This window comes from Lacerta agilis, chromosome 3 (genome assembly GCF_009819535.1).
Source record: "Lacerta agilis isolate rLacAgi1 chromosome 3, rLacAgi1.pri, whole genome shotgun sequence".
In the NCBI taxonomy this organism is placed as follows: Eukaryota; Metazoa; Chordata; class Lepidosauria; order Squamata; family Lacertidae; genus Lacerta; species Lacerta agilis.
In genome coordinates, this window is record NC_046314.1 from 49,291,389 (window position 1) to 49,315,912 (window position 24,524).

General features: G+C 38.7%; 1 protein-coding gene across 1 annotated transcript in view; it reads right to left on the reverse strand.

Annotated features, from left to right (window-relative positions):
* REV3L (REV3 like, DNA directed polymerase zeta catalytic subunit) overlaps positions 1–24,524 on the reverse strand; it is a 61,981-nt gene that overhangs the window by 18,065 nt on the left and 19,392 nt on the right. The window contains exons 10-18 of the mRNA XM_033143614.1: positions 24,154–24,279; positions 21,213–21,450; positions 19,875–20,014; positions 13,488–17,622; positions 11,756–12,645; positions 11,026–11,108; positions 9,889–10,014; positions 7,696–7,894; positions 5,041–5,152 (exon numbers count right to left, since the gene is read on the reverse strand). Of these exons, the coding sequence (XP_032999505.1) occupies positions 5,041–5,152; positions 7,696–7,894; positions 9,889–10,014; positions 11,026–11,108; positions 11,756–12,645; positions 13,488–17,622; positions 19,875–20,014; positions 21,213–21,450; positions 24,154–24,279 (6,049 nt within the window). The remainder of the gene's footprint in view (positions 1–5,040; positions 5,153–7,695; positions 7,895–9,888; positions 10,015–11,025; positions 11,109–11,755; positions 12,646–13,487; positions 17,623–19,874; positions 20,015–21,212; positions 21,451–24,153; positions 24,280–24,524) is intronic.

Below are 24,524 nucleotides of genomic sequence, written 5' to 3' on the forward strand. Positions count from 1 at the left end.
GAAAAATATGGTAAATAAAATCTCACTAAGATGGCAAACCTGTGTTGTACTATATCAAGACTGTTGCTTGGAGCCCATATGATTGAATGTTTGTCCATACAAATTATTTCCTTCACATAAAAAGCTAGACCCAGGTACAGAATTACAAGCTCAGTGAGAATGAGGCCCAAATTATATACATCACTGCAGGATAAATGTACACATTTCACCATAAGCAGGAGCAATTCCTTAGCTCCCTCTGCAAAAGTAAGATGGTCTGTAGAAAGCTTCATTTGCTATAATTTCATGCTTATCCTTCAAACTGCATTGTCTTATAAAATGATGACACACACCCAGGTAAATTCTGCACACGCAGCAAGGCTTCTAAGGCTCTATTTACAGAAAAAGCCTGGACCACGTACTTCAGAAGCAGCTTCCAACATTGCACTAGAAGCTGCTGCCATGTAATACTGTGGCTCTGAATTATGGTATCTAAAAATGTTATTCCATAAAACTTTGCTTTCTATGCCTCTTTGTGAGCAGAGGTGAGACACTTTGGACATTGGAACTGCGTGGTGTGCATATGCTGCTCTTGCTCAGTATTTTAATGAAGAGTGACTTCTCTTTTCACTTTTTCAGCAGTCTGAGCCTAAACCATGTAGCTTCCCTGCCAAAAATGTATGACTGATAGGTTGAGGAATGCCTTTAGTTTAGTTGTTACATACTGGTAAGGATGGCAACCTGATTTCTTAGATGGTTTTCTAATCGGTTATGGCTCAGGCCAACCCACCCACTATTCAAATTATAGTCTTTGTACCCAGTAGTGGATTGGGATGGGCAGCAGATCAGTGGTCCCTTAGCCTGTCCACAGTTGCCACTATTCTTCTGGCTGGTTACTGCTGTTGTCTGAAACTTCAGCAGAGCTGCTACAACTTTGCTGTTATAGTGGTCCTAAAGGGCTCTCTAGGTCATCTATATCTCCATCTGCAGAAAGGTTCTTCCTCAAGAGTGGGGCATTGTGGGCGCTTATTTAAAGTTTCAGAGTTAACTGCTAAAAAACTTTAAACAGTATTTGCTGCCATAAAGTAGCAGCAATGCAGACACTATCCAGGGCCACCTTGCTTCAAGGAAGGATGTGTGTGTGTGTGTGTGTGTGTGTGTGTGTGTGTGTGTTTAAAATAACACAAGTCAACATAATTTCTGATTCCTAAAAAACAAAAAATCTTTTCCCTGTCTAGAAGTGCTTAGTTTTTTAAAATGAAAATATTATTATTTGAATTAAAAGCCAAAGGGCATCCAACAGATTCTGTTGTGAAAGCTTTCTTCTATATTTCACAGACTCTTGTGCTTTCGCTAAGTAGTGTACCACAGACCCAGTAGGTTATTTCTCTCTCTCTTTTCCTCCTACATTCTTTCTACAGCTGGGCTGGAAAAACTGGCCATGCTGACTTGAGCTGATAAGAATTGGAGGCAATCAACATCTGGAGGGCCAATGGTCAGGGATGATGGGAGTTGTACTCCAACTGCATTAAGAACACCGTAGGTTAGCCACCTCTGTTCTACAGGTTCTATTCCTTTTCATCTCAGAAGAGAGCATACTTACCTAAATTGCACAGTTTAGACAAAAAGGAACTGTAGGACATTCAAACATATAAAAATTATTAGGTAAGGCTTACCCATTAGTAATAATAGGGAATACTGGATTTCTCAAAACATTTTTTCAGGTCATTTGTACTATTAAAAATTTTAAGTTTCTTCTAGGAAATAATTTGGTTCTTTTTGTAAAAGTTCTCATTTCTGAATTAACAAGCTTTTAAGAAATCGTAACAGAGACACCATTATCTTCAATTTTACTTTAATGTAGCTAGAAAAATCTACAGCAGCAGCTTCCATAGCTAAAATATCACAATTTTATTATAGATACTACCAACTTGAACTTGTGAACATAATTTGCTTCTTTCCTGAACTTGCTGAAAAGATCTTCAAAGTGAAACTGTGGAGTAACCATAATTTAGTGGTAAAGCATCTGCTCTGTGTGCAGAAGTTCCCAGGTTCAACTGTCAGCATCTTCAGGTAGCAGGTAACCAGAAAGAACCCTGCCTGACATAGTGAGCTGGTGCCTGTCAGAGCACTAAATGTCTTGGGTAGATGGACCAATAGTCTGACCTGCTATAAAGCAGTTTCCCAAATCCTATGTCACTGAAACCTTGTCAAATCTTGGCCAGGTTAAGTCAAGGATTCTGATGGAGGTTTGTAAGGAATCCAAACAACAAATGATATTTGCTGTATTGTTTTGGACTATCCCTAGGTTCAAACAACTGCTGGTCTTATTTGTATGACTAAGTACAGTAGTTGGATTGAATTCAGCATCAGAATCAATAGCTCCTAAAGAAAAAAATCCTCAATTTAACATCACAGAAATATCAAAAAACATTTTCATTTGGATTTTCTCCATTCAGCAGTCTTTTCAATAAATCAAGTGATGCATAATAGTAAAGTAAAGTAAAGGGACCCCTGACCATCAGGTCCAGTCGTGTCCGACTCTGGGGTTGCGGCGCTCATCTCGCTCTATAGGCCGAGGGAGCCGGCGTTTGTCCGCAGACAGCTTCCAGGTCATGTGGCCAGCATGACAAAGCTGTTTCTGGTGAACCAGAGCAGCGCATGGAAACGCCGTTTACCTTCCGGTTGGAGCGGTCCCTATTTATCTACTTGCACTTTGACGTGCTTTCGAACTGCTAGGTGGGCAGGAGCTGGGACCGAGCAACGGGAGCTCACCCCGTGGCAGGGATTCGAACCGCCAACCTTCTGATCAGCAAGCCCTAGACTCTGTGGTTTAACCCACAGCGCCACCTAGCAACAAAAGCTATTATAGGATTTTTGGGTCCAATATAATTATTATTAATGATGAAGGGTAGTATATAATTTTAACAAATAAATATAATAGTAATTGGGGGGAAGAGGTTAAATTCTTGTCAGCTCTCATAGTGAAATTGAAAACACATTTATTCTGAAGTAATTCATTGATTTTACAGAAAGGTGTTGCAAAGAATGTGGCCCAACAGGAACAGTTTAGGCATTAATTGCTGTTCTTCCTGAGACCTCTGTATTTTATATGAACAGTCAATTACATAACTCCCACAGTATCTCCATCATCAAGAAGATATGGTAAAAACGGATGACTTACAAAACGACCACTCACTTGTAATTTTTAAATTAGTTTGCCCTTTAATCTGGTATTTAAAACAAACAAATGTGAAATTCTCTTTACCATCAAGGTAAAGAAACAATATTAATAGAAAACTATTTAAAAAGAAAAAGTGCAATGGCCTGGGATTCAGATGCTGAACCTGAGGAATCCCAGCCTGCACAGGATTCCCTGCCTCCAGAACCAGCTGAGCTGGGGCTAGGGCATGAGCCTGAAGGGCCCTCACCTGTGCTGGATCCTCAGGTGCAGGCATCAGCGGAGTCTGCTCTGGCTTCTGATGGGGTGGAGGACCCATTGCCTGCAGGTGCTCCACACCCAGCCTCGTCAGAGGAAGCTGAGGCTGCCCCTGGGTCCGGTAACCCACCGGCCGCTCCAGAGGTTCAGGGCAGAGAGGCAAGTCTCCAGAGGATTGGGGCCGCCCTAAGCGTCAGGGCAGATAAAAGCCAGCCAGCCGCAGCCCCAAGCTCCGTGAGCAACATAGTTGCTAACACGCTTCTGACTGTAACCCTGTTCCTGCTTCTGCCATATTCCTTGCCCTGCTCCCTGCCGGACTGACCCCGTTGGACTCCTGGACTTACGATTGGACTAGACCTTGCACAGAAAGAGAGCAAATGTGTCTACTGTTCAAAGCTGAGAACTGCCTGAAAAAAGTCTTGTGTCAACTTTTCTAGAGGGATTATGAACTGCTATCCTTCAAGGGATAAAAATAGCCTAATCAAAATATTTGAAGGTACACACTATATTGCACTTGTTGTACAGACATTGCAAATAGGCACACAGCACTTGAAAAGCTCTTCCCCAGGTAACTTTGAATGTCAACCACAAATATATTAGAAATTGGTGCGCTTTCTTCATTCAATGAAGCCTTCAGCAGTTAAGTCTTCAGAAATACAAATAAATTGTAACATGATATTCTTTGGCATGGTTTCATGTGGCCAAGTGGCATTTTCCCCAAATAGTGGAGAACTTTATAGGAAAAATAAAAGTTGCAGGTTGTTACTTCCAAGTTGTTTCCTAAGCCAGACGGAGCAGCGGATTCCCAAAAAAGAGAAAGAAAAAATTAATTTCCTTACCTGTAATTTTGTCTTCTCTGAACAGGAATCCGCTGCTTCGTCAGGACCCACCCTGTGTTGGTTGCTCTCAGCAACTCTTTAGTACTCTGGTTTCCTGGATTTAGTCAATGCCATTCTCATCAGAAGTTTTCTAGTCAGAGAGAGAGAGAATTGCAAATGTACTCTGCCTAGTACACATTTTCCTTGAGAATGTATTCCAGCCAGATGTTTCAAAATTTTGTTTCCTTGGTAACATTCAGACTTTGAGGTTTTGGCAGTTGACCTGAAGAAAGACACACCTGAAGTTCCACAGGCCCATGATCAGAGGTTGCTACAAAAACTGGCCAGGCACTTTTCAAACCAGGGAAAATAAGGACTTTCCCATTGAGAGAAGACTTATGTAAAGAGGCCAGTTTTTATATCTGTTTATTTCTGTACCACTATGAGATAATGAGTTTTGCCATGAAGTTCTTTAAAAAAAAAAAACTTCTTCCTACTTATGACAGTGTATGTTTTAATTTGTATTGCAAGATCATTTAAACCGTAGAGTGTATTCTAAGAAAGATTGAAATGCAGTTTGGGAATATTAAAACTCCAGCAAGATTGATGTGAGAGGCCTGTATAAGAGAGACTTGCATAAAGAACCTTATAATATAGATATATCTGTTTTGAGCAGGGAAAACAGACTTTTCCAAGAAATCAAAACCATTTAAACATGGGGAGAGAAGGTAGGGAGACTTGGAGTTGAAAATGTTTAAATAAAAGTTTCAGAGGATGAAAAAGTAGGGTCTACAGATGCCCTACCTTTTAACAATGTTCACCACTTCCTGGAAAAGTGCTCTCTCATCAGCAGCATACTTGACTTCCAATCCTGAGATGCCAGATCTGGTAAGCAAAGGTGCATGTTCTCTGTTACCTGAAAAGCAAATTAAATACTTATTTCTAGTAAAATACCACTGTGTTGTTGTTGTTTTATATAAAAAACATTAAAATTAAGCCTTGATTTTTCATTGTTCAAGTCCCCTGCCACTACTGCTCATTGCAGACAATGAAATAGTTGATGGAGAATCTGTATTTGAACAAACTGTGGGAAAGCATGCACATGCTTTTGAATTTTATAGAGCTCTGATTTAAGTAACTATCTTTTGTTCAAATATGACCTTTCATCAGCATAAATGTGGTACAATAAAGTGTGGCATCTCCCAAGCTTACTTCTAAATTTTGGAGAAAAGATTTAGCTTTTACCACTCACCAGAGTGATAATAAATAAAGCCTCTGTCCACACATTATGGTAAACCATACTCAGTGGTTTACAAGGGAACATTTTTTCAGAAAATGGTTTATCAAGATGTGCAAACCAAGCCAGCCTCATTTGAAATGTGTTTCTTAAGCAATTTTCTCTATTTTTTTCCAATCAGTTCATGAGAGCTTGGCCTTTAAAAGCAACTAACAAATAGATGTTTTAAATGAATGCAATTTTCAGCAGCTCTCAGTTTCTAATATGCTTGATCCAAAGAATGGATAACTTTTATATCCAAAACAGTATGACTACTTATGTTTAATGAACATTATAAGAGCTGTGTTATATCACCTTAATTATTCTGCAAATAATTTTTAAAAACTTAATATATTTTGCAGACATGTATAACAAGTACAAAATTCTGGTTGCCTCAAGTATCAGATGCATGGGTGGGCATCTCTTTGAAGTGACACTCAGGCTATGATGGAGAACATTAAGAGCAGCAGTTGCCAGTCACTAAGTTGGCATGGTGGGCAAGGGGCTAACTATGCTGGGCTCTGAGGGAGCTGTTCTGCCATGGGATAAGTAGGACTACATCCAATATTCAAACTGTCAAAAATGCATTAGTTATTGGATTCAAACAATTAACAGAATAAATCTTATCACTTAACCATTTCAAATAGATGTGTGTTTTAAAAACAGCAAAGCAAGAGTGAAAAAGATTAGTGGCCTTAAACCAAAATCTAGACAGGACAATATAGAAGTGATAGATTAATCATAAGCTAGGCATTACTTCATTCACTGATATATCAAATAAACCAATAGACTCTTCATTGAAAAATGCCAGCACTCAATACTAATAAAGAACTCTGCAACATTAAATGGGGAAATTCTGTGTTTACAATCTAGTCTTATTCATAAATTCTTTTTCAGAGTCCATCAAGTTAGCTTCCAGAAAGTCAGGAAATTTTAGTACAATGATCTATTGCTTTAGAAAGTAAAAAATTGACGAAAATAAAGCAAGAACAGGAAATTAATATTCTTAACATCTAGAAATAAAAGTGGATGAAAGATAGAAGTTTTGTCATAATGCTAATTTCTTATTTTTCTCAGAACATTAAAGCTAGGCAGCATGAAGTTGTTTAATGATAAATCATCTCACAGAGTTTAACATTTTACTCTCAATATCAAATCTATTTTTGTTTAGTAGCCTAAACCAGTGGTACTCAACCTTTAACAGCTGGAGAGCCACTTCACCATTAACTGTTGTTGCAGAGCATAACATCAAGTACCAACATTGCAACCTTGCATCATGATGTTACAGTAATTTGTGATGATGCCGTGCCACCACAAATATCATATGTTACAAGACATTTTGTCCTTTTTCCCACCACTGTAATCTTCAGTTTCTATTAGCTGCTGGGAAAAAGAGGGAGGCTTCCCCATTCTCCCCCCATGGCTGCTGGGTTGGAGGCAATTTCTATTCTTACCTGTGGGGAGATCCCAGCAGCTCCTTCGCTTTCCTCCTATGGGAGGAGGTACTTCAGTGACTCCCACACTGCCGGTCCTTTGGTCAGTGCTCCCCGCGCTGCCTGATAGAATGGAGCGCCGATCAGATGCCTACACTGCGAGAGCCGCCTGTAGGGCCTCAAGAGCATCCGGCTCTAGAGCCACAGGTTGAGTATCACTGGTCTAAACAAAGCCAAAAAGGTACAATACAATAAGGGCCCTGTTTAGACCCTACAAATATCAGAGAAAACCACACAACAACCCTTATGCAATATTTAACAAAATCAACTTGCTATTTCTACTAAAATCAATTTTGACAGATTACCAAAGTTGCTGTTCTTGAACAGTCCCAATGCAAACTAAAAGGAACTGGTCCAGCACAAGGGTTTTGAGCACTTCCTTCTAAGACATGTTTTCCTGTTTATATCTTCTGGACTTCTGCAGGAGCATGCCGTGAAATATTAAACTTTGGTTTAATATATTTTAAATTGGTATTTAAAAGCATTATAGCCCTTGCAAATGTGCGCAGAAAGATATAAGGTAGAAACCATTACTATGCTTCTCATGATTGGACAGTGAGATGACATAAATTTAAACAACACTAGCAAAGATCCTTCAAAGCCACATTTTCTCATATTGTTCATTAATACCCAAATATGATAACATTCAAACACTGAAGTGAATTCCTAAAATAAAATTGAAATAAGAACCTTGGCTTGAGATTGTTCTTGTTCTGTCTTTATCAATCACTATAGCACCAGTGATTTCCATTTTATCAGTATTTGGCAACGGTGTGTCAGATGAGATGCAGTAGAATACAGCACAGATAGGATCAAATTCAGGATCTGCCTCCAAGTCTCTTCTTGTTCGAGCATGTAACTCTACACTGAGAAGTGTAAGATGTTGAACCTACAGCAAAAAGTATACATTGTTATCTTCTTTTAAGATACCTTTGAATCAAATCAAATATGAAACTATCAATTTATTTTACATGCTGGTCAATAAAAATAACTTCACGTTTGCTTGTGAAATTGAGAAAAATATAGAGTATGCTTTGTGATAATTATAATAACCGGGATTAAATGAAAGAAGTATAGGAAATCTAGACTGTTGCTCCCTACTGTTGAAGATTTATGCATTTTTTTAAAAGTATCAATCTGCAGCAGGTATCTGATACTTAGAAACCATGTATTTTATACATTGCATTAAATTTGTTAGTATTTCAAACAGCTTGTGTCATTCCCTATCTTCACACTTTCTGAGGATTTTTTTAGCAGGATGCCAAAACCAAATATTAATATTCAAATGCAATCATTACCAAACAAGCACCAATACAATAAATTACATCCAAGTTACCCAGAAACTCCCACATCAGCTAATTTTTTATCACTATGTAAGCAGAGTAAGAATTACAATTTCCAGGGCTATGTTAAATGCTTCACTTTTTAAATGCCTGCAATATTTTTAGATAGCTGAAAAAGAAACAGCTGCAAGAAGGTTGCTTTCCTCCTTCCCGTCAGAAAGAACTCTGCTGTAATTGCCAGTTGTCCCATGACTGTAGAAGTGATGAGAACGCTTCTGCCACCAGCCAGAGGCCTAGGGGATCTGTGACGATAACGAGGCTTGTGAGGCTATGAGTTTGCAGGTAGGGAGATTATTCAGTGTCCATCCAGCACACCTACCTTGGCTGTTGCGTTGCCAGGGAGGGAAAGTGTGAGACCTGGGATTTCCAAATCTCATGGGACCTATGAGACATAGTCTCACAGAAACCAGGTTTCCTGGGTTTTATGTGTCTTCCTGAGTGAGATTTGCAGGCCTACCTAAGGCTCTGCATATATCTACCTCAGTCAGGGCCAGACAGATAGTACAACTCATCCACTCTGGGCTTGGCACAAGTTTACCCCAGGTCACAACTGGTTACTCATTTTAGGGTTCAATGTGTTTTTAATGGCTTCCAGATAAGCTGTGAAAAAGCACATTTTTAATGCCTTCCTTGGGTATTCCATTTTGTGTTACACATAAGCTACATGCATTACTTTGACACAACTTTACTTCTGTTACATTTGATATATATTGACCATTTTACTCCAAAATTTGCCTATCTCCTTTTTGCCATCTACAAAGAGACACTTCTGTACAAGCAAGAAAAACAGCAAAGAAAGATCATTTGGGTCCAGTTCACAACTTCATCCTGGCATTACCAAACCTCCTCCTCTCTCGTTTCCTTTCCCTTTCTTTCCATCATGTATCTTGCCTTTTTAGTTTGCTAGTCTGAGGACAAGACATGCCATTGTTTTATTGATGTGAGCAGTTTTGGGATACAGTATTTGTTTGAAGAGCCAGATAAAAATATAGTAATACTGTACAGGCAACCCCCCGTTTACATGTGGGTTACGTTCCGAGGCACCACAAGGGTCAGTGAAATCACACGAAACTCAATGAAAAAGCCTGCAAACATCCCATTCCACCCCTTTGGTGATGGTTCAGTTATGTCTTTATGCCGTTTCTGGATCACTTCCGAGTTTGGCACAATGCACATATACACAGTTGCTGACATATTGAATGTGTGTAAGCGGAAGGCTGCCTGCACGATATAATAAATAAATCCAGTGGATAAGCAGTCATATACTAAAATTCTTAAATCCTTCATGTATTTAAATTAGAAATCAAGAATCTCACATTTTGGTTACTGCCACAGCAGCAACCACACAATTTTGGTTACTGCCACAGCAGTTTGAGTAAAACTCAAACCCTCTTAAATGCTAAATCTGACCGAAGAAATACCCCACCTTTCCCCCTGACAGGACTCAAGGCAGCTTACAGATAAAACCAGGAATTGCTAAAAACACAGTAAAAACAAATGCAACCATAGGTAAAGCATCTTTAATAATACTGTAAATTACCTCATGTAAAGCCTTTGCCTCCTGAAGATTTTGTACACTTATTTTAAAACCATATGAGTTGTTTAATGATGGTCCTTCAATCTGAGAAGTCTCTTTCTTTGGGGCATTTAAAGGAGAGAATCGGTTCTGTAAAAATAAAACATCGGCAACAATAAACTTTTCACTGATTAAGGCCTTGAAGTCTAATTACTGAACAAATTCAATTATTGGGATTACTCATTATTGGGATTACTCATTTTCTTCAGTTGCTAACAGCAATAAAATATATTAACTCATACCCATTTCCAGGAACAGAAGCCCTGCCATATCAAACTTCTATTCTATTTACACGCACATGCGTGAGAACCAATTTACTGTAACATTAGACACACACTAAGTGTGTCTAAATGGAGCAACAATATGGGTATGGCAAATCTTGTAAGGTTGCCCACCAACTGTTTCCTAACTTCTGGCTAGGCAATAAAAGGCTGGGGGAGGGAAGCAACTAACTCTATCAACATGATTCCAGTATTCACACATGCATATCAGTCACATGGAATTGCACCACAGGAACAAGGGGTCCTTTGCTGCCGCAGGTGTATAGGAATGGGACCCCGAGTCTGACTAGATCAGGTTCTAGGTGCCCGACATGCATTCTAAATGTATTTAGCACTAAGGAAAGTCAAACTAATATGGAATTTGACTTGGGGGTGGGGTGGGGGAAATCAACATTATTCACAATCAGGATCATTTTGTTACCTACAGATAAGTACCAAAGAGCCAAAGGTACTTTTCTGGCACAGAATGCAATTTCTGCTCACAGAAGGACTGTTTTACAAAACATGCCAGAGCCCTGCAGTATTCAAATATATCCAAACCAGCATTATGAATTGAGTTCAGAAATAAAGTGGGAGCTACTGACTGATGTGTTCACAAAGGTCAGATGCAGTTAATCGCTTGCTGTGTTCTGCATCAGTTGTTATCAAGACACTTTTCAGTGCAAATATTATGAAGCAATTTCAATTAAGAAAAATTAGAAGTATAATTATTGTACAGGAGTATCCTTACTGGAATATAAAGAGGTAAAATATTTTACTTCAGAACTCAGAAAATAACTAAAATTGAGCCTGATAAAAATGCATCCAATTCCATTTTTACCTTGACTTGAGTTCTTAAAAGCACTTTTCGAAAAGCATCAACATTCCTTCCCCTTCTAGGATTCAATTTCTGTATGTTTGGTCCTGGGGTGAAGGAAAGAGAAGAAAGTAATGAGTGACTACCACAACAAAAATACACTAAAGCATCCTTTAGTATTACTGAATTAATTTTTCAAAGGCTACCAAATGTTGAGTACAGTATCAAGGCATAGAATGACTGCAACATCTTATACTGCTGGTCCTAAAAGTTATCCCAAGTATAAAAATTAATCTTCATTTCCTTCGTAATGCTAATTACAGTGGTAATTCGTGTTACATACACTTCAGGTTACATACGCTTCAGGTTACATACTCTGCTAACCCAGAAATAACACTTCAGGTTAAGAACTTTGCTTCAGGATAAGAACAGAAATCGTGCTCTGGCGGCACAGCAGCAGCGGGATGCCCCATTAAGCTAAAGTGGTGCTTCAGGTTAAGAACAGTTTCAGGTTAAGAACGGACCTCCGGAACAAATTAAGTACGTAACCAGAGGTACCACTGTACATATTTTGGAAAAAATCAAGTTATTCTGGTTAAGGCTATTTTCTATTAGTAAACCTTAAACTACTTGTCTAATAGTACTTCCATAAGTGGTTTCAAGCTTATATTGCCTATCTTCTATTATGTAAGTACATATATGTTTGCACAATTTCACTTTCAATTTCTGCATACCACTCCTTTCATAATCTTACCTGGCAATAATGGAGTGAATCCAGGTGTTTCAGTTATTCCTCCTTTACACATCTCCTCTCTAAGGGGTGTACTATGCAGGCAAGCAGTTTCAGAATTACTATCGCATCCTTTGTTCACAAATGGGGAGACAGTAATGGGTATCTTGCTTTCCTCTTTGACAAGCTTCTGTTCTCCATCTGTTAATGTTTCATTTTCTTCTATAGAAGATAAAATATCCTCTGAATCTTCTGAGGAAGATTGTTTGGAATCTGGGGATGTTACTTGTTGCCAAGGAGGAAGCACTGATGAATCAGGGGAACTATAATCAACATAATTCTCCTCATCCTTGTCTGTTTCTATTGCTGCAGTGTCAAGCAGCACAGTCTTACTCATTTCAGTGATATCTGTATCATGCTTTTCCATGGTTTGTGTTGGCATTGGATTTGAGGATGAAGAACAAGTACCTTCTGATGGTACAACACTTTTGCTTGGCAAGATAGAATTCTCAACTGCCTTGGCCATTTGATAACACATGTTTTTTGGCAAAGATGTGCAGTTCAAACTGCCATCAACCTTTTCTACCTCAATTGATTTGGTAATCATTCTTTTCCTGAAGTGTTCATAATCTTCTTTTGTCTGCAGCCATGACTGAACTTGCTGGCAACTTGGTGCACATTTGCAAGGCATGATCACTATCTTTTTGTCTTCACTAGTTTTACGATTATTTCTTTGCTTTTTGTCAGTAGTGGATTGGCTACTGCGGAGCGGAGAGCCTGGTCTAGGGCTTTGTGCCATTGCCAAAAATGCAGTCTTCCATAGTCGTAACCCTTCCAATGAGAAGTCTCCCTCAAACTCAAGTAGGTCATTTGGAAGTCTGGTTTCTACTGTAAGCAGTCGTCCTCCAATTTCTCTGTGAAGATATTATTTTCAGTTAACAACAAATTTATCTTACTAGAAGGAAAGAACTGTCAGGAAAAAAGATTCCATCACATAATGTCAACTCTTGTATTTGTCAATATCCAAATTAGGTCATCAACATTTCAAAGAAGAAACAGACATTTAAAGTTTTGATTCACATTTCAATACTCTCCATAGCAATAGCTAATGACTATGGATTGTATTCAGTATTGCATGAGCAGGAGGAGTTTGCACAATAGATCTTTTCCTTTGCCCTTATAAGTCCTTCTGCTCAATTTTGGGCGATACCTCCTGCCAACTTCAGCCTTGTGTAATACGGTATGTCATGCCCCCACCCTCTGGAGAGATTTTATGGGAGCAGGAGGGGAAAGGTAAGACTGATTGTGCTAGTTTGTTTTCTACACCTGCAACAATGAATACAACCCTATGTTAAATTCTTCGAGGTGCCCAGAATTTATGAATCTGCAAAGATAAAGCAGAATATTTTCTTTTTATAGAATCTCAGGATTTCCCAAACTTGGGGTTTCAGCTGTTTTTGGAATACAATTCCCACCATTGCTGACCTCGAGTCCTGCAAGCTAGGGATGATGGGAGTTGTAGTCCAAAAACAGTTGGAGATCCAAGTTTGGGAAACCCTGTTGTAGATTAATGAGCTACTTTAATCCCATGCAATTCTAGCTCTTGCTTAAGGGAACCAGGAGAGAATGCTATATTAAAGCTACACCTAATTTTTCAATGACTGTATAAATTATGTAAAAGTCAACTAAAAATACATAGGTACATAGGTACAAAATAGAAAAATGTGACTACAGTCTGCTGGTATTACCACATTACCTTGGCTTTTCTGGTGCATCAGAAGGGTTGCTGCAAAATGGTTCCTGATAAATTGCTTCTGCAAGATCGTGATCCAGTAAAGTTGACATAATTTCTTCACGACTTGGAGGTGACATGAGAGGCTTAAGGATGTGAGCAGCACGAGGTGTAGAACTTCCATTTTTTGACTGTGAGGGGGAATTTGTAGATCTTGGTGAACTATCTGGGGTTGGTGTTAATCCCTCATTGTTTCTTGAAATATACAGCTCTAAATCTTCAGAAGCTGCATCCATAAGTTCACCATCCGGTGATGATAAAATGGAAGAAAAAGATATACTAATTGAATCAAGTGACTGAACAGGTTCAAAAGTGGCTTCCTTTCTAAAGTGGTTTTGACTCCAATCACTATTTGGTGATGAAAGGTTGAGAAAAATTCCTTTCTTCACTGCATTTCTCTCCAACTGAAATTGTTCCTTTTGGCACATCTCTGCCTGTTGCACATCCAGTGGTAAGCTAGGTTCAGATGTTGATGTAATGATGTTATTTTTCCACTGGCTGTGGAGATGGTTTTCATTCGTATCTGGGCACCTTTTATCAAAAAGCTGAGGACTTAGTGGACCAGATCTTAACCAAGCTGTGGGGTCTGAAGAATAATAGTTTTCTTCCTTAGAAATTTTGCTATTGTGACTTAAAAGATCCATTTCTGCTGCTTGACCTGGAAAAAGGTCCTGAGTTACATCGCTCAGAAACTTCTGTGGTAGATTTTGATCTGCTGGGACGAACTGACTTGCAGAATAAAAGCTGCAAAATCCAGTCTGTCCTATAGTATTAATATCAAAATTGTAATTATGATCAGGTGACAGGCTGTCTTCAAGTGAGTAGCAACTTTCAAAACCTGGATCTGAACCAAAAACCGGGCTATCAACAGATAACACATAGCCAGTCTTACTGTTTTGCTGCTTTGCAGAATCTCTTAAAAGCTTGAGATTTTTTTCTTTAGATTTTTTCTCCCTAGATGTACGAGGATTTCTTGGGGATGCAACTGAACGTGATTTTTTAACTGATTTGTTTTGATCAAGAGGGAAGGAAGCACTTCTGTTCAACTGAGTTTTAAATGATAGCTGCTCATGCATGTTGTTTAGATGTGCTTTTTGTTGTCTTTTTTGAAGTAATTCCTTAAGAACAGCTAAGCCAGAATGTCCTTCACTGAATGCTGAAGGTGTTACCAGTGTCTTCCCTTTACACTGGGAATCAGCTTTGGTTTGAGAGGTTGTTTCTGACAGATCCTTTTGTTTTATATTTTTTTCAGGGTTAAAATGTGACATTTCCAAAATAAATCCTCTTTGTTTCTGTTCCCATCCCAGCTTTTTAACTGGACTTCTCAAAGAAGCTACAAAGCATTTTTTTGGCAACTGAAAAGATCCATGGCTTTCCTCAGATGTTTTTAAAAAAGAAGAAATATGCTCAGTATTTTTTGTTGATTCTGGAAGATAAACAATCTGCTGCTGATTATCTTTACAATGCAAAAGTTTACTAGGATGAATCTGATCGATCTTCATTGCATCCGAAGAAATATAATTTTCATTTACATTTCCAACAGGGGATAAAAGTCTGCACTGCGAATTTGTAACCTCTTCAGCCTTTTTACGCATTATATCTTTAGAACTGTATGCATTCAGTGCTACCTGAGATATATGGTGAGACTGGTCAAATAAATTATTTTGAATTGGTTCTTTTGTCCTAAATATACCACTTTGACCAGTAGCTCTTTGGAAATTCATTTTGGCTTTTTCCTTTCCAGACACCACAGAAGTTATGGCTGGATGATGGTCCTCCTGTGACAGGAGGGAACCTTGATATCCTACAGACTTTTCATTTTCCAAGAGTGAATGGAAATATATCAATGGATTTACTTGTGCATGAGCTGTCAATGGGAGTTGTGCTGATGATAGATGCCCTGTTGAACAGCCAGTTGCTTGGATATCTTTTTGTGTACAAAGTGGCTGTGAGTTTCCTAAGCTGTGAGCATTCTCAGGTAAATCATGGTGGTTCAGCACAAGTTTAACCTCAGTTGAAGGAGAAATGCTACTTTTTTCATCTGTTACTGTCATCAACTTTGACACTTTTTCTATTTTTTGTTTTTGTTTTGCTCTAGGCTTTTTCTTCACCTCATTTCTGGTTTTCTTAGTCAGATTATTCCTAATCTTTTTATTAGCTCTAACTGTAGTATTAACAAATTGCTTTTTACATTTTTTAGCCTGAGCTTTTGCTTGACTATGTTTTTCTGTATAGGAATTAACAGTCTTAGTGCTATATGTGGTAGCATTTTTAAACACTAATGTTTCTTTTTCCAGATTATTAATTTCTTCTGCATTTGGGTCAGTGGGAGACCAACAGCGAGGTGGGGATACATTAACTGGACTTGAACTTCTTTCTGACAGAAAACCTAATTTAGACATAACATCACTATAGTTCAAGTCACAGTCTTCAGCTTCAGTGCTATATGATGGTAGAGGGGGAGACAGAAAAGCAGAGGTTCTTCTTCTGAAATGTAGGGTTCTTTTAATATTTTTACTGTTCATGTTTTGCAGTTTTCCAACCTTTTTCTTGGTTGACTTGCATTTTGCTTTTCTTTTGTGAGCTTTCTTTGGCATTAATGGATAAATAGGATATTTGGTAGCAGGCGAATCAGGAACTTTTGGCCAAAAGTCCTTTAAAGGTGCAAGTTTTTGATATAGATTCATTTTTTCCTCTGTAAGTGTAACTTGCTCCTCACTAGAATCTATTTTCCCTAGTTTAACAAGCATATTTTTCCTCCCTCTGAACCTATTAATAATAATGTATTTTATAATAACAGGTGGCAATTTTTTAGAAAGTTTTCTTCGTTTTCGACATTTTTTTGACTCATCAATATTTTCATCATTTTCCAAAGAATGAGGTAGGCTAATTTTTGAATTGTGCACGCCAAAGCTAGATTCGCTGTCTTCGGTTTCATAATTTATCTTGCGTTTAGCTCTGAGCGTGTACTTATTTCCACATAGCCCAAACGCCTGCTCAGATTCTCGAGCGCCATCAGCTCCATCTTCAGAATGGCAGTCAATGCAATTACTTGTATCCATAGACAATTTATTTTCTGAAGCACCAGGAGAAACTTGAATGATATCATTTGGTAACCAACTGTCTTTATCAGGAATGTTATTACTAGCATTACCTTGTACATAGCAGCTCTCTTTTGTGGAAGCAATATCACTGATAGTTGTAGACGGCTGACTGCTAAGAATTACTTTCTTTTTATTTAGTTTTAACTTAGATTGTTTCTTGCCTTTTTTCAATTTATATGTAACAGGACCTAATTTTTGTGGCTGACTGAGACAATTAGAAAGAACAACACTAGGAAAGAACATGTAATGCGCTGCTTGTTGATTAACATTTGTTTTTTCAGCTTTATGCTCTTGAAATTCTTCATATCTAATTTTAAGGTTATTAAGGCCATCTCCATCAGTGCTACCTTCAGCAGAATAAATACTAGCTCGATTACCCTCTGAGCAAGACACCATTTCACAGTTTTCTGGTGCTGGGAAGAGGTTATCTGTACTTGTGTTGCTGGCTTTTTTATTTGCTTCATAGGATACTTTATTTTTGGAGTGGACCATATCTGAAAAGTTAGAATTTTGAACCAAAATACTTTCACTCATTTGGTGGTTCATATGCAGAGATACATCCTTTGTAGTTTTCCTTATTCCAGTGTACTTTCTGTGAGGCAAATGTCTACTTACTGAGGAAATGTCTTCATAAACTGTTTCACACGAAACAGGGAAAATTTCACTTTTATTACTTTCCGTGTGTGAATTTTCAGAATGGAGAATATTATTGAAGGATGTTGGGTATTTCACATTATAAGTGCTTTCTTTTGTAAGAGAATGGACTGACAATTCAGGCCTTACGTCTCCTTTGTTTGGCTGAGAAAGCCCTTCTAAGTCATCATTGTTCAAAATATGAGAAGAAAGGGCACTTGTGTGTTTACACTGAAAGGTAATCTTAGCAGAAGAAGGTGGTTCCAGAGTAGCAGCATCTTTATGAAAAATCGAAGACTTTACAGATGTTTTGCTTGTTGCAATTATGGAGGTTCGGGAATTCTCATTGTTCAACGGATTGTCTAGAATTGAATAGATACAACAAATGCAATTTTTACTATTCATCTTCTATTTTTAAAGATCAGCTATTTTAAAGATTAGTCAGTCACTTAAGAATTAGGTAAAATAGCAACTGCTAATAGACCCAATCTCTCTATCTCTTGCTTAATCTTACATTCCACCATTCTTCTGAATCTCACTCTTGGTAGTTTTTCAATCTTATTAGAAAAATACAGTGGTACCCCAGGTTACGCACCCCCCATGTTGAGGACGTTCGAGTTGTGAACGCCCGCAACCCGGAAGTGTTTCCAGAGCACGTGAAACCCCCGCGTGCCCCCTGGATGCGCAGAAGCGCTCAAATCGTGCTTCTTCCGGGTTTTTTTCTGCGTTCATGATACACACGCCTGCATTACGTACCGCGACGTGGAACGGATCGTGTATGTAACCCGGGGTACCACTGTACCACCCTCAAATATTTTATTGCTGTATTTTTAATCTGGAATTTAGTTACTCCCTACAATCTGTATCTCAAAGACAACTGAAGTCAGGCTTCCCTTGTCTCTTAAGATGCTTTTAAAGTGTGCTACTATGTTTCTGTTTTTCTAGGATTTTATTGCATTATATGGTTTTCATGTATTTTTGTTTAATTGTTTGCTTTATTATATGTATGTTTGTTATTGTAGTGGCCCAAACCTAGAACATATTAAGCCAACATGTAGTCACTTACCTTCTTGTATTTTTCTCACCAGTTACATTGTGGCAATTAATATTTTTTTCTCCTTACTGCTAGCCTCCACTTAATCCCCCCATCTGACTATTCTACTCATGCTCCACCCCCACCCCCGCATTTCATCTCTGCAGCCACCATAACACACCTTTATATTCTCCTATAACAGCTAACCTTTCAGTAGCTACAGATGGATATGGGACAAAGCAGACTAGAATACTAAATTTACAAGTTAAAAACAAGGCACTAAAATTGTAGTGAAGCCATTTTTAAGTATTAACAAATAGTAATGCTTGTTTGAAGGATTATTTATCAGGCTACACTTAGTTACTTTAAATAGCACTGCATAAACAGGATTATTGCCCCTTTAAGAATTTAGACATGTAAAACTGCAGTTTCATCCCCTAACCAAGCCTGGCCAGTTACCCTATCACTTTCTTTCTCCAATTAACACACAACTCCCATCATCTAGGACTTTACATGCAGGCTTAACTTGGTCCTCATTTCCTTCAGCCTGGAGTTCTTCACTTCTCTGCAGTCTTCAACCTGGCCCAGCAACAACTGCCACCTCAAGTTTACAATAAGCAGTTGTCACTTGACAGTACCTCTCTTTTCAGGACTGTCACAGAGCTTTGCTACCTTTTACTAGCCCTCCTTACCCAATCACTACAATTTGGGTGAAATTCAACCCTTATTGGTCATCTGTAATTATCAGCCAATAAGATGAGGAAGCATGTCTATGGACCAATTAAAACTGGCCACCCTGTGATACTGAATATAAAGCTAGAAACCACTTCAAATATAGGCATCTAGCCAACACAATGACAGTTTAACTGACACTTTGCTGCCTGCTAGTCTTTGATACAATGCATCCCTCTATTCCTGGCAGAAAAAAGGCAGTTTAGTTCACATACTTCATCTTTTTTGAAATGATAAAATAGCCTATAATTTCACCATGTAAACAATGCAGTTATCTTTTATAAACTGCTTAAAGTCTGTTTTGGCATTAAGTAGTATACAAATATATGAAATAAATAAATAATGACATGAAAAGTTTGTAATTCTATTTTACCTAGATCAGGAGTTCCCAACATTATGGGGCTTGAGGGCACATTTGGAAACTGAGGCAGTTGCCATAAAATGGCTGTCATGAGGGGCCTGGCTAGTTGCAAAAAAGTTTAGTGGCTGGGTAGAATAAAATAATAATAAAATTGTAGAGTTGGAAGGGATCCTGAGAGTCATCTAGTTTACCATATGTCTTGGATTTGTTTTTATTTGTAACCTACTCTGGAATTGCAGTTGCAATGAAGAATAGGTAAGAAATATTTTAAATAAAAAATACATTACAGTTTTCTGTCACAGTTTGAAAGTTAGGAAATTTAAACAGATGAATTAATGCAGTTTTAAAATTCCAACCTATTCATAGACTATGTTTGCAGAATATTTAGTACAAATAAATATTCTGTAAGGAATCTATTGAGATATTTTTTATGAAGACAGCAAAACTACATTCTCATGGGTATATGAAATTCCAAAAATATGATTTACCACTGTTTTCATCTGCAGTTCCATCTAACTGAGGTATAGATAGGCTTGCTAGAAGCAAATTGTTTTCACTCCAGTCCATATCATCTTCTGAAGTGCCATCATCTTCAGTTGAGCTCTGGTTCCTACTTCTGCCCAATGACCTGGAAGTACAATTTATTTCAGGTATATAAAAACCTTTGGTCAAGCACTTGAGAGTTTACTAGTTATGGTGTTATTACATGATACCTTGCTTGGGAAGTTAGGATACAAAGCATTTGAACATTGCTTACTAAAAATGAACATTAGCTTATTACACTACAGAATGTGGTCTAATACAATATTTTAAAGACAGTCATTAAACTGTATTTCAAACTGACAGGATGCAAAAGTGAATAATCATAGAGTGGTTTCTTCCCCTGAGAATATAAAAATATTTCATGAAAATCCCAGTAGGGTTCAAATTTCAACAGAGGTTGAAATCCACCCACCAGTGGATCTTCAGAGTGCCAATACAATCTTAGATCAGATTATATTGAATGAGGCTGTTGTTGATTCCTTTTTCATCACAGAACCTCTCCCCCTCCTGAACTTGTAATTTATCCTGCTTCCAAAATCCTACTTTCCCCTAAAATTTCCACCACTCTTCTGTTACAAGCATGCTACTGTGAGTTTGTGTTCCAGACCCTGATTCCAATATATCTGTTTCTTGTTGCCTTCTTATTTGCACCAAGTATGGGTGCTCCCTTCTCCAATGGACCTTCCTTTAGAGGGCTCATCCTCTTATTTATTCCCCCAAACTGTTCACTCAGAAAGCAGGATATGTGGCCTGAAAATTCTTTTCCTTCCCCTTCATCTCTCAGCAATCTTCGCTGTAATTTCTCATCAAGTCTACACCTCCCCACCCCCACCAGTGCTTTTGTTTTATCTCTGCATGCTGAGAAACCTGATTTCTTGCTGGTGGGGCTTCCTGTAACAACTTACACAGATACAGCAGCACTGTTCCTTCCTCCTCACAGTACTTAACACACATTAATATAATGTACCCATTGAGCAAATATAGCAATACAAAATAAGCAGTAGAATTCTGGAGCAGTCATTGCAGAACACACTTAACAAATCCCTCTCATTCCATTCAAGCTCTGATAGTCTAGTAAACCCTTGGGTTTTCTTATCTGCCTGCTCATTTGAGCCACATGAATTTATATCACCAATCACATTCCTTGTCCAATAAACACCTCTCTTCATAGTATACTGGAGTCTGGACACCCACATTTATTTTCTTTAGTAAGTATGAGAACTTCAGTCTAGGTTAGTTAGTACCATTTCCTCCAGAGCTATTGTTCAACAAACAGAAGATACCTTCTCTTTGCATTCACGTCATTAGGACTGCTGTCCCATCGTTGGGACATTAGCAAGCTGAGCTCCATTTCTTCCTTTTCAATTTGTGGTTCATTTTCTTCATCATCACTGTTCTGGGGATTTCTACAGCTTCCAGAGGAGAAGTGTTGTGATAATGTACCATGTCCTCCAACTGCGTATCCATCATCCTCCAACCCAGCCAAGAGATGTATCATGGCTTGATCAGCACTACTGTCCACTGAAAGAAAAACAACAACAAATTCAGACATAGCCTATATCTTAAAAAGTTCAAGATTATCTTTGTGATGTGTTCTCTTAAATGACCTACTGTCTTTTAAGCTCCATAAGACACACTTTTTCCCTCCTAAAAAGTAAGGGGAAATATCTGTGCGTCTTATGGAGTGAATGGTGGTCCCTGGAGCTGAATTGCCCAGGGGCCAAAAGAGGATAATGCTTTTTATTTTACAAAGAGAAAAGGGGGTGTTGAAAGGACCCCGCTCAGCAGCTGATCAGCAAGAGATCGGGAGAGAGATAAGAGTCCCCAGCTCCCTTTCAGCCCCGCCCCATTGCCCAGGCCTCCATTGTTGAATGTGCTGCAGAGGGAGGTTGTTTGTTTCCCCAGCGACACGTGACTGGCTGATTAGATTATCTGTCTGGAAACTGTAGAAAAGGCTCCCTTTCCTTTAGAAGCTGCAGAAATGTGAGTTGAACCCCATAAAAATGGGGCTTTTCCTCTTTGCTTTTCCCCCTTTGCAAAAAAAGCTGCAAAACTTTTAGCTGATCCTCAAAAAAACAGGGCTTTTAGAGGAGGAAAACAAGAAAAAATTTTTTTCTTGTTTCCTCCTCTAAAAACGAGGTGTGCCCTATGGTCAGGTGCACCCTATGGAGAGAAAAAATACGGTATATTTTCCATGTGCAGATTGAACACAATATTTTAAAAGCAAATATTAGATAAACAAAACTTTTTACAGTATCTTCTTTTTGATGCCCTTGTCCTACCTTTTGATAATTTCTCACTTTTGCGGTCTATATTTTAATTTCAAGCTTCCAAAGGGAAGTGGTTTTTTTTTTTAAAAAAAAAACAGAATTTATTAACATTTTCATAATATAACACAAACCCAACCCCACACCTACAAATACAAAAACAAATACAAATACACATAAAGTCAGGATTCTTCTTCTTATTTGTAACCTTACAAAGAACAAAAAAAAATTCTAGTTTTGAATCTTGACGCTTGACTTCCCCCGCCTTTTCACCTTCGGTTTTAATTCAATATACTATTTCCTTAACAACTTTTCTCTGTAAAAAATTTAACTTTACTTAAAAAAAAAGAAAACATACTTATCTCCATCTTTGCATTATACCTTAAATCGTAACCAAATATTCTTATAGCTAAACTTATTTCTTCTGTCCTTTATCATGCTGCTTTTAACTTAAAATTCAATATCTCCTTACTTATTTAAAATAAACTTATCATTAACAGACTTCACACTCCGACTTCGGATACCATGGCAGACCATTTAGATTATACATTTAATTCTTCAACCCACTCCCCCTCTGTCCATTGTCTTTTCCTGTCTTTCTCCAGCGCCAAATCTCCCATTGTCTTCCTCCAAGTGTCCACAGATCCAGGCTGCATCCACAGCAAACCCCGCATCGAGCCTCAGGGCGTTTCTCATCTGCATTCTGGGCTCCTCCGTTTCTTTTGCTTCTTCTTCTTGTAAAAATTCTAATTCCATGTCCCTTGCCCCCGAGCTGCCACCTCGGGGTCTGGATATTGTAAGTTTTCCCATTTCCAGTTGCTTTTCCCGGATTTGCCCAGCCATCTCAGACCATCTTTCAAACGCCCCTCCCAGCTCTTTGCCAAGGCATGATTCCATTGTGTAGAACTTTTGAAAAGCCTCCTCTGTGGAAAGTAGATCTTTTTTATGAATAATTCCACTCAAGACTTGTAGTTTCCGATCCAGCAGTTCCATCTGCAAAATAGTGAGCTTTTCCTCATCCTTTAAATATGAGTTCGATGCCAGTGTGAGCGCGAAGTCCAGCATTTTAAGAGAGAGGGTGAGTGTCAGATTTCAGTTCCTGTCTCTTCCTTCCTTTGTTTCAAATTATTCCTACGACACACCAAGTCGCCGCCATTTCTCCGAAGCAGGAGTATAAAGACCAAGACTTCAAGCGGAGATATTTTTCCCCCAGTTAACCCCCGAAGGGAGATCTCAACAGACTCAGTTTTCAAATTCCAAATACTTTCTATTGATTGTTGTGGCAGCAGTCACTTAAAGAGTTAATTTCTTTCACCAGCCGAAGGGAGGGAGGCGGGCTGCCTTTCTTCTTTCCCCCAGAGCATTCCAGGAAAACAAAGAGTCAATCGATTACTCACAGCCTCTGGGTTCTTATCAGCTCCTTAATGACAGGTAGAACTTAGACGCTCATCACAGGCTTAGCCGCCGCAATTCCATCCCGGTTGGGGCATGTCCCCTATAGCCCGGCTCCGTCGTCCCTTTACCCCCACTCCCCCTTTACAGGGGGTGCGGGGGAAGGGTTCGGAGCCACAACGGGCACAGCCGGGGAGCCCAGGGAGCGGGACGCTCTTCCCGCTCCCCAACCGGAGCCCCGCTATGCGGCTGCAGGGCTCCTAACCCCCGGAATGAACTGGGTGCTTCGCAGCCGAAGCATCCCACGACCACCCATAATGGCGTCCGCAGCCGGAACCAAAGGGAAGTGGTTTTGCAGAGCACTAGGACTCAAAGGCTCCTCTTTTCAATCAGTAACAGAACACCACTATTGATGAACAACTAAACTAGAAATACTTTCCAGAAATCTAATTTTTGGAGTAAACTCAGTTTAGACAAACTGCATGGAGATAAAACTGCCAGCATATTGAAGAATAACCTATTATTGTGGGGGAAAAATATATATTTATATTTATATTGTACTTACTGAACACCGGGGTCTTATTCAGTCTCTGAGATGAGGACTGAAAATGCTGACTATTTTCCATGATGTTCAAAATAGCTTCTTCATTAATAAGCGCCTCCTCCTCCTTATACTTCCTGTTGGACTCCTCTAAAATGAGATTTAAAACTCTGCACATGAGCTGCCAACACGTTTTCCCCACAAAAGTAGTTGCTGAAGACTATTAAACATATTAAAATTAGTTGAACAAGATTTTCAGAAGATAGTTAGATACTTGTGCTAGTTGAGATGCACAAGTTTATACAACTTGCACAGTCTGAAAGAGATAGGAATTGATGGTGACAAGACTTTTCTTAATACAATTTGAGCAAACTCAGTTGTGGTTATTTAAAACC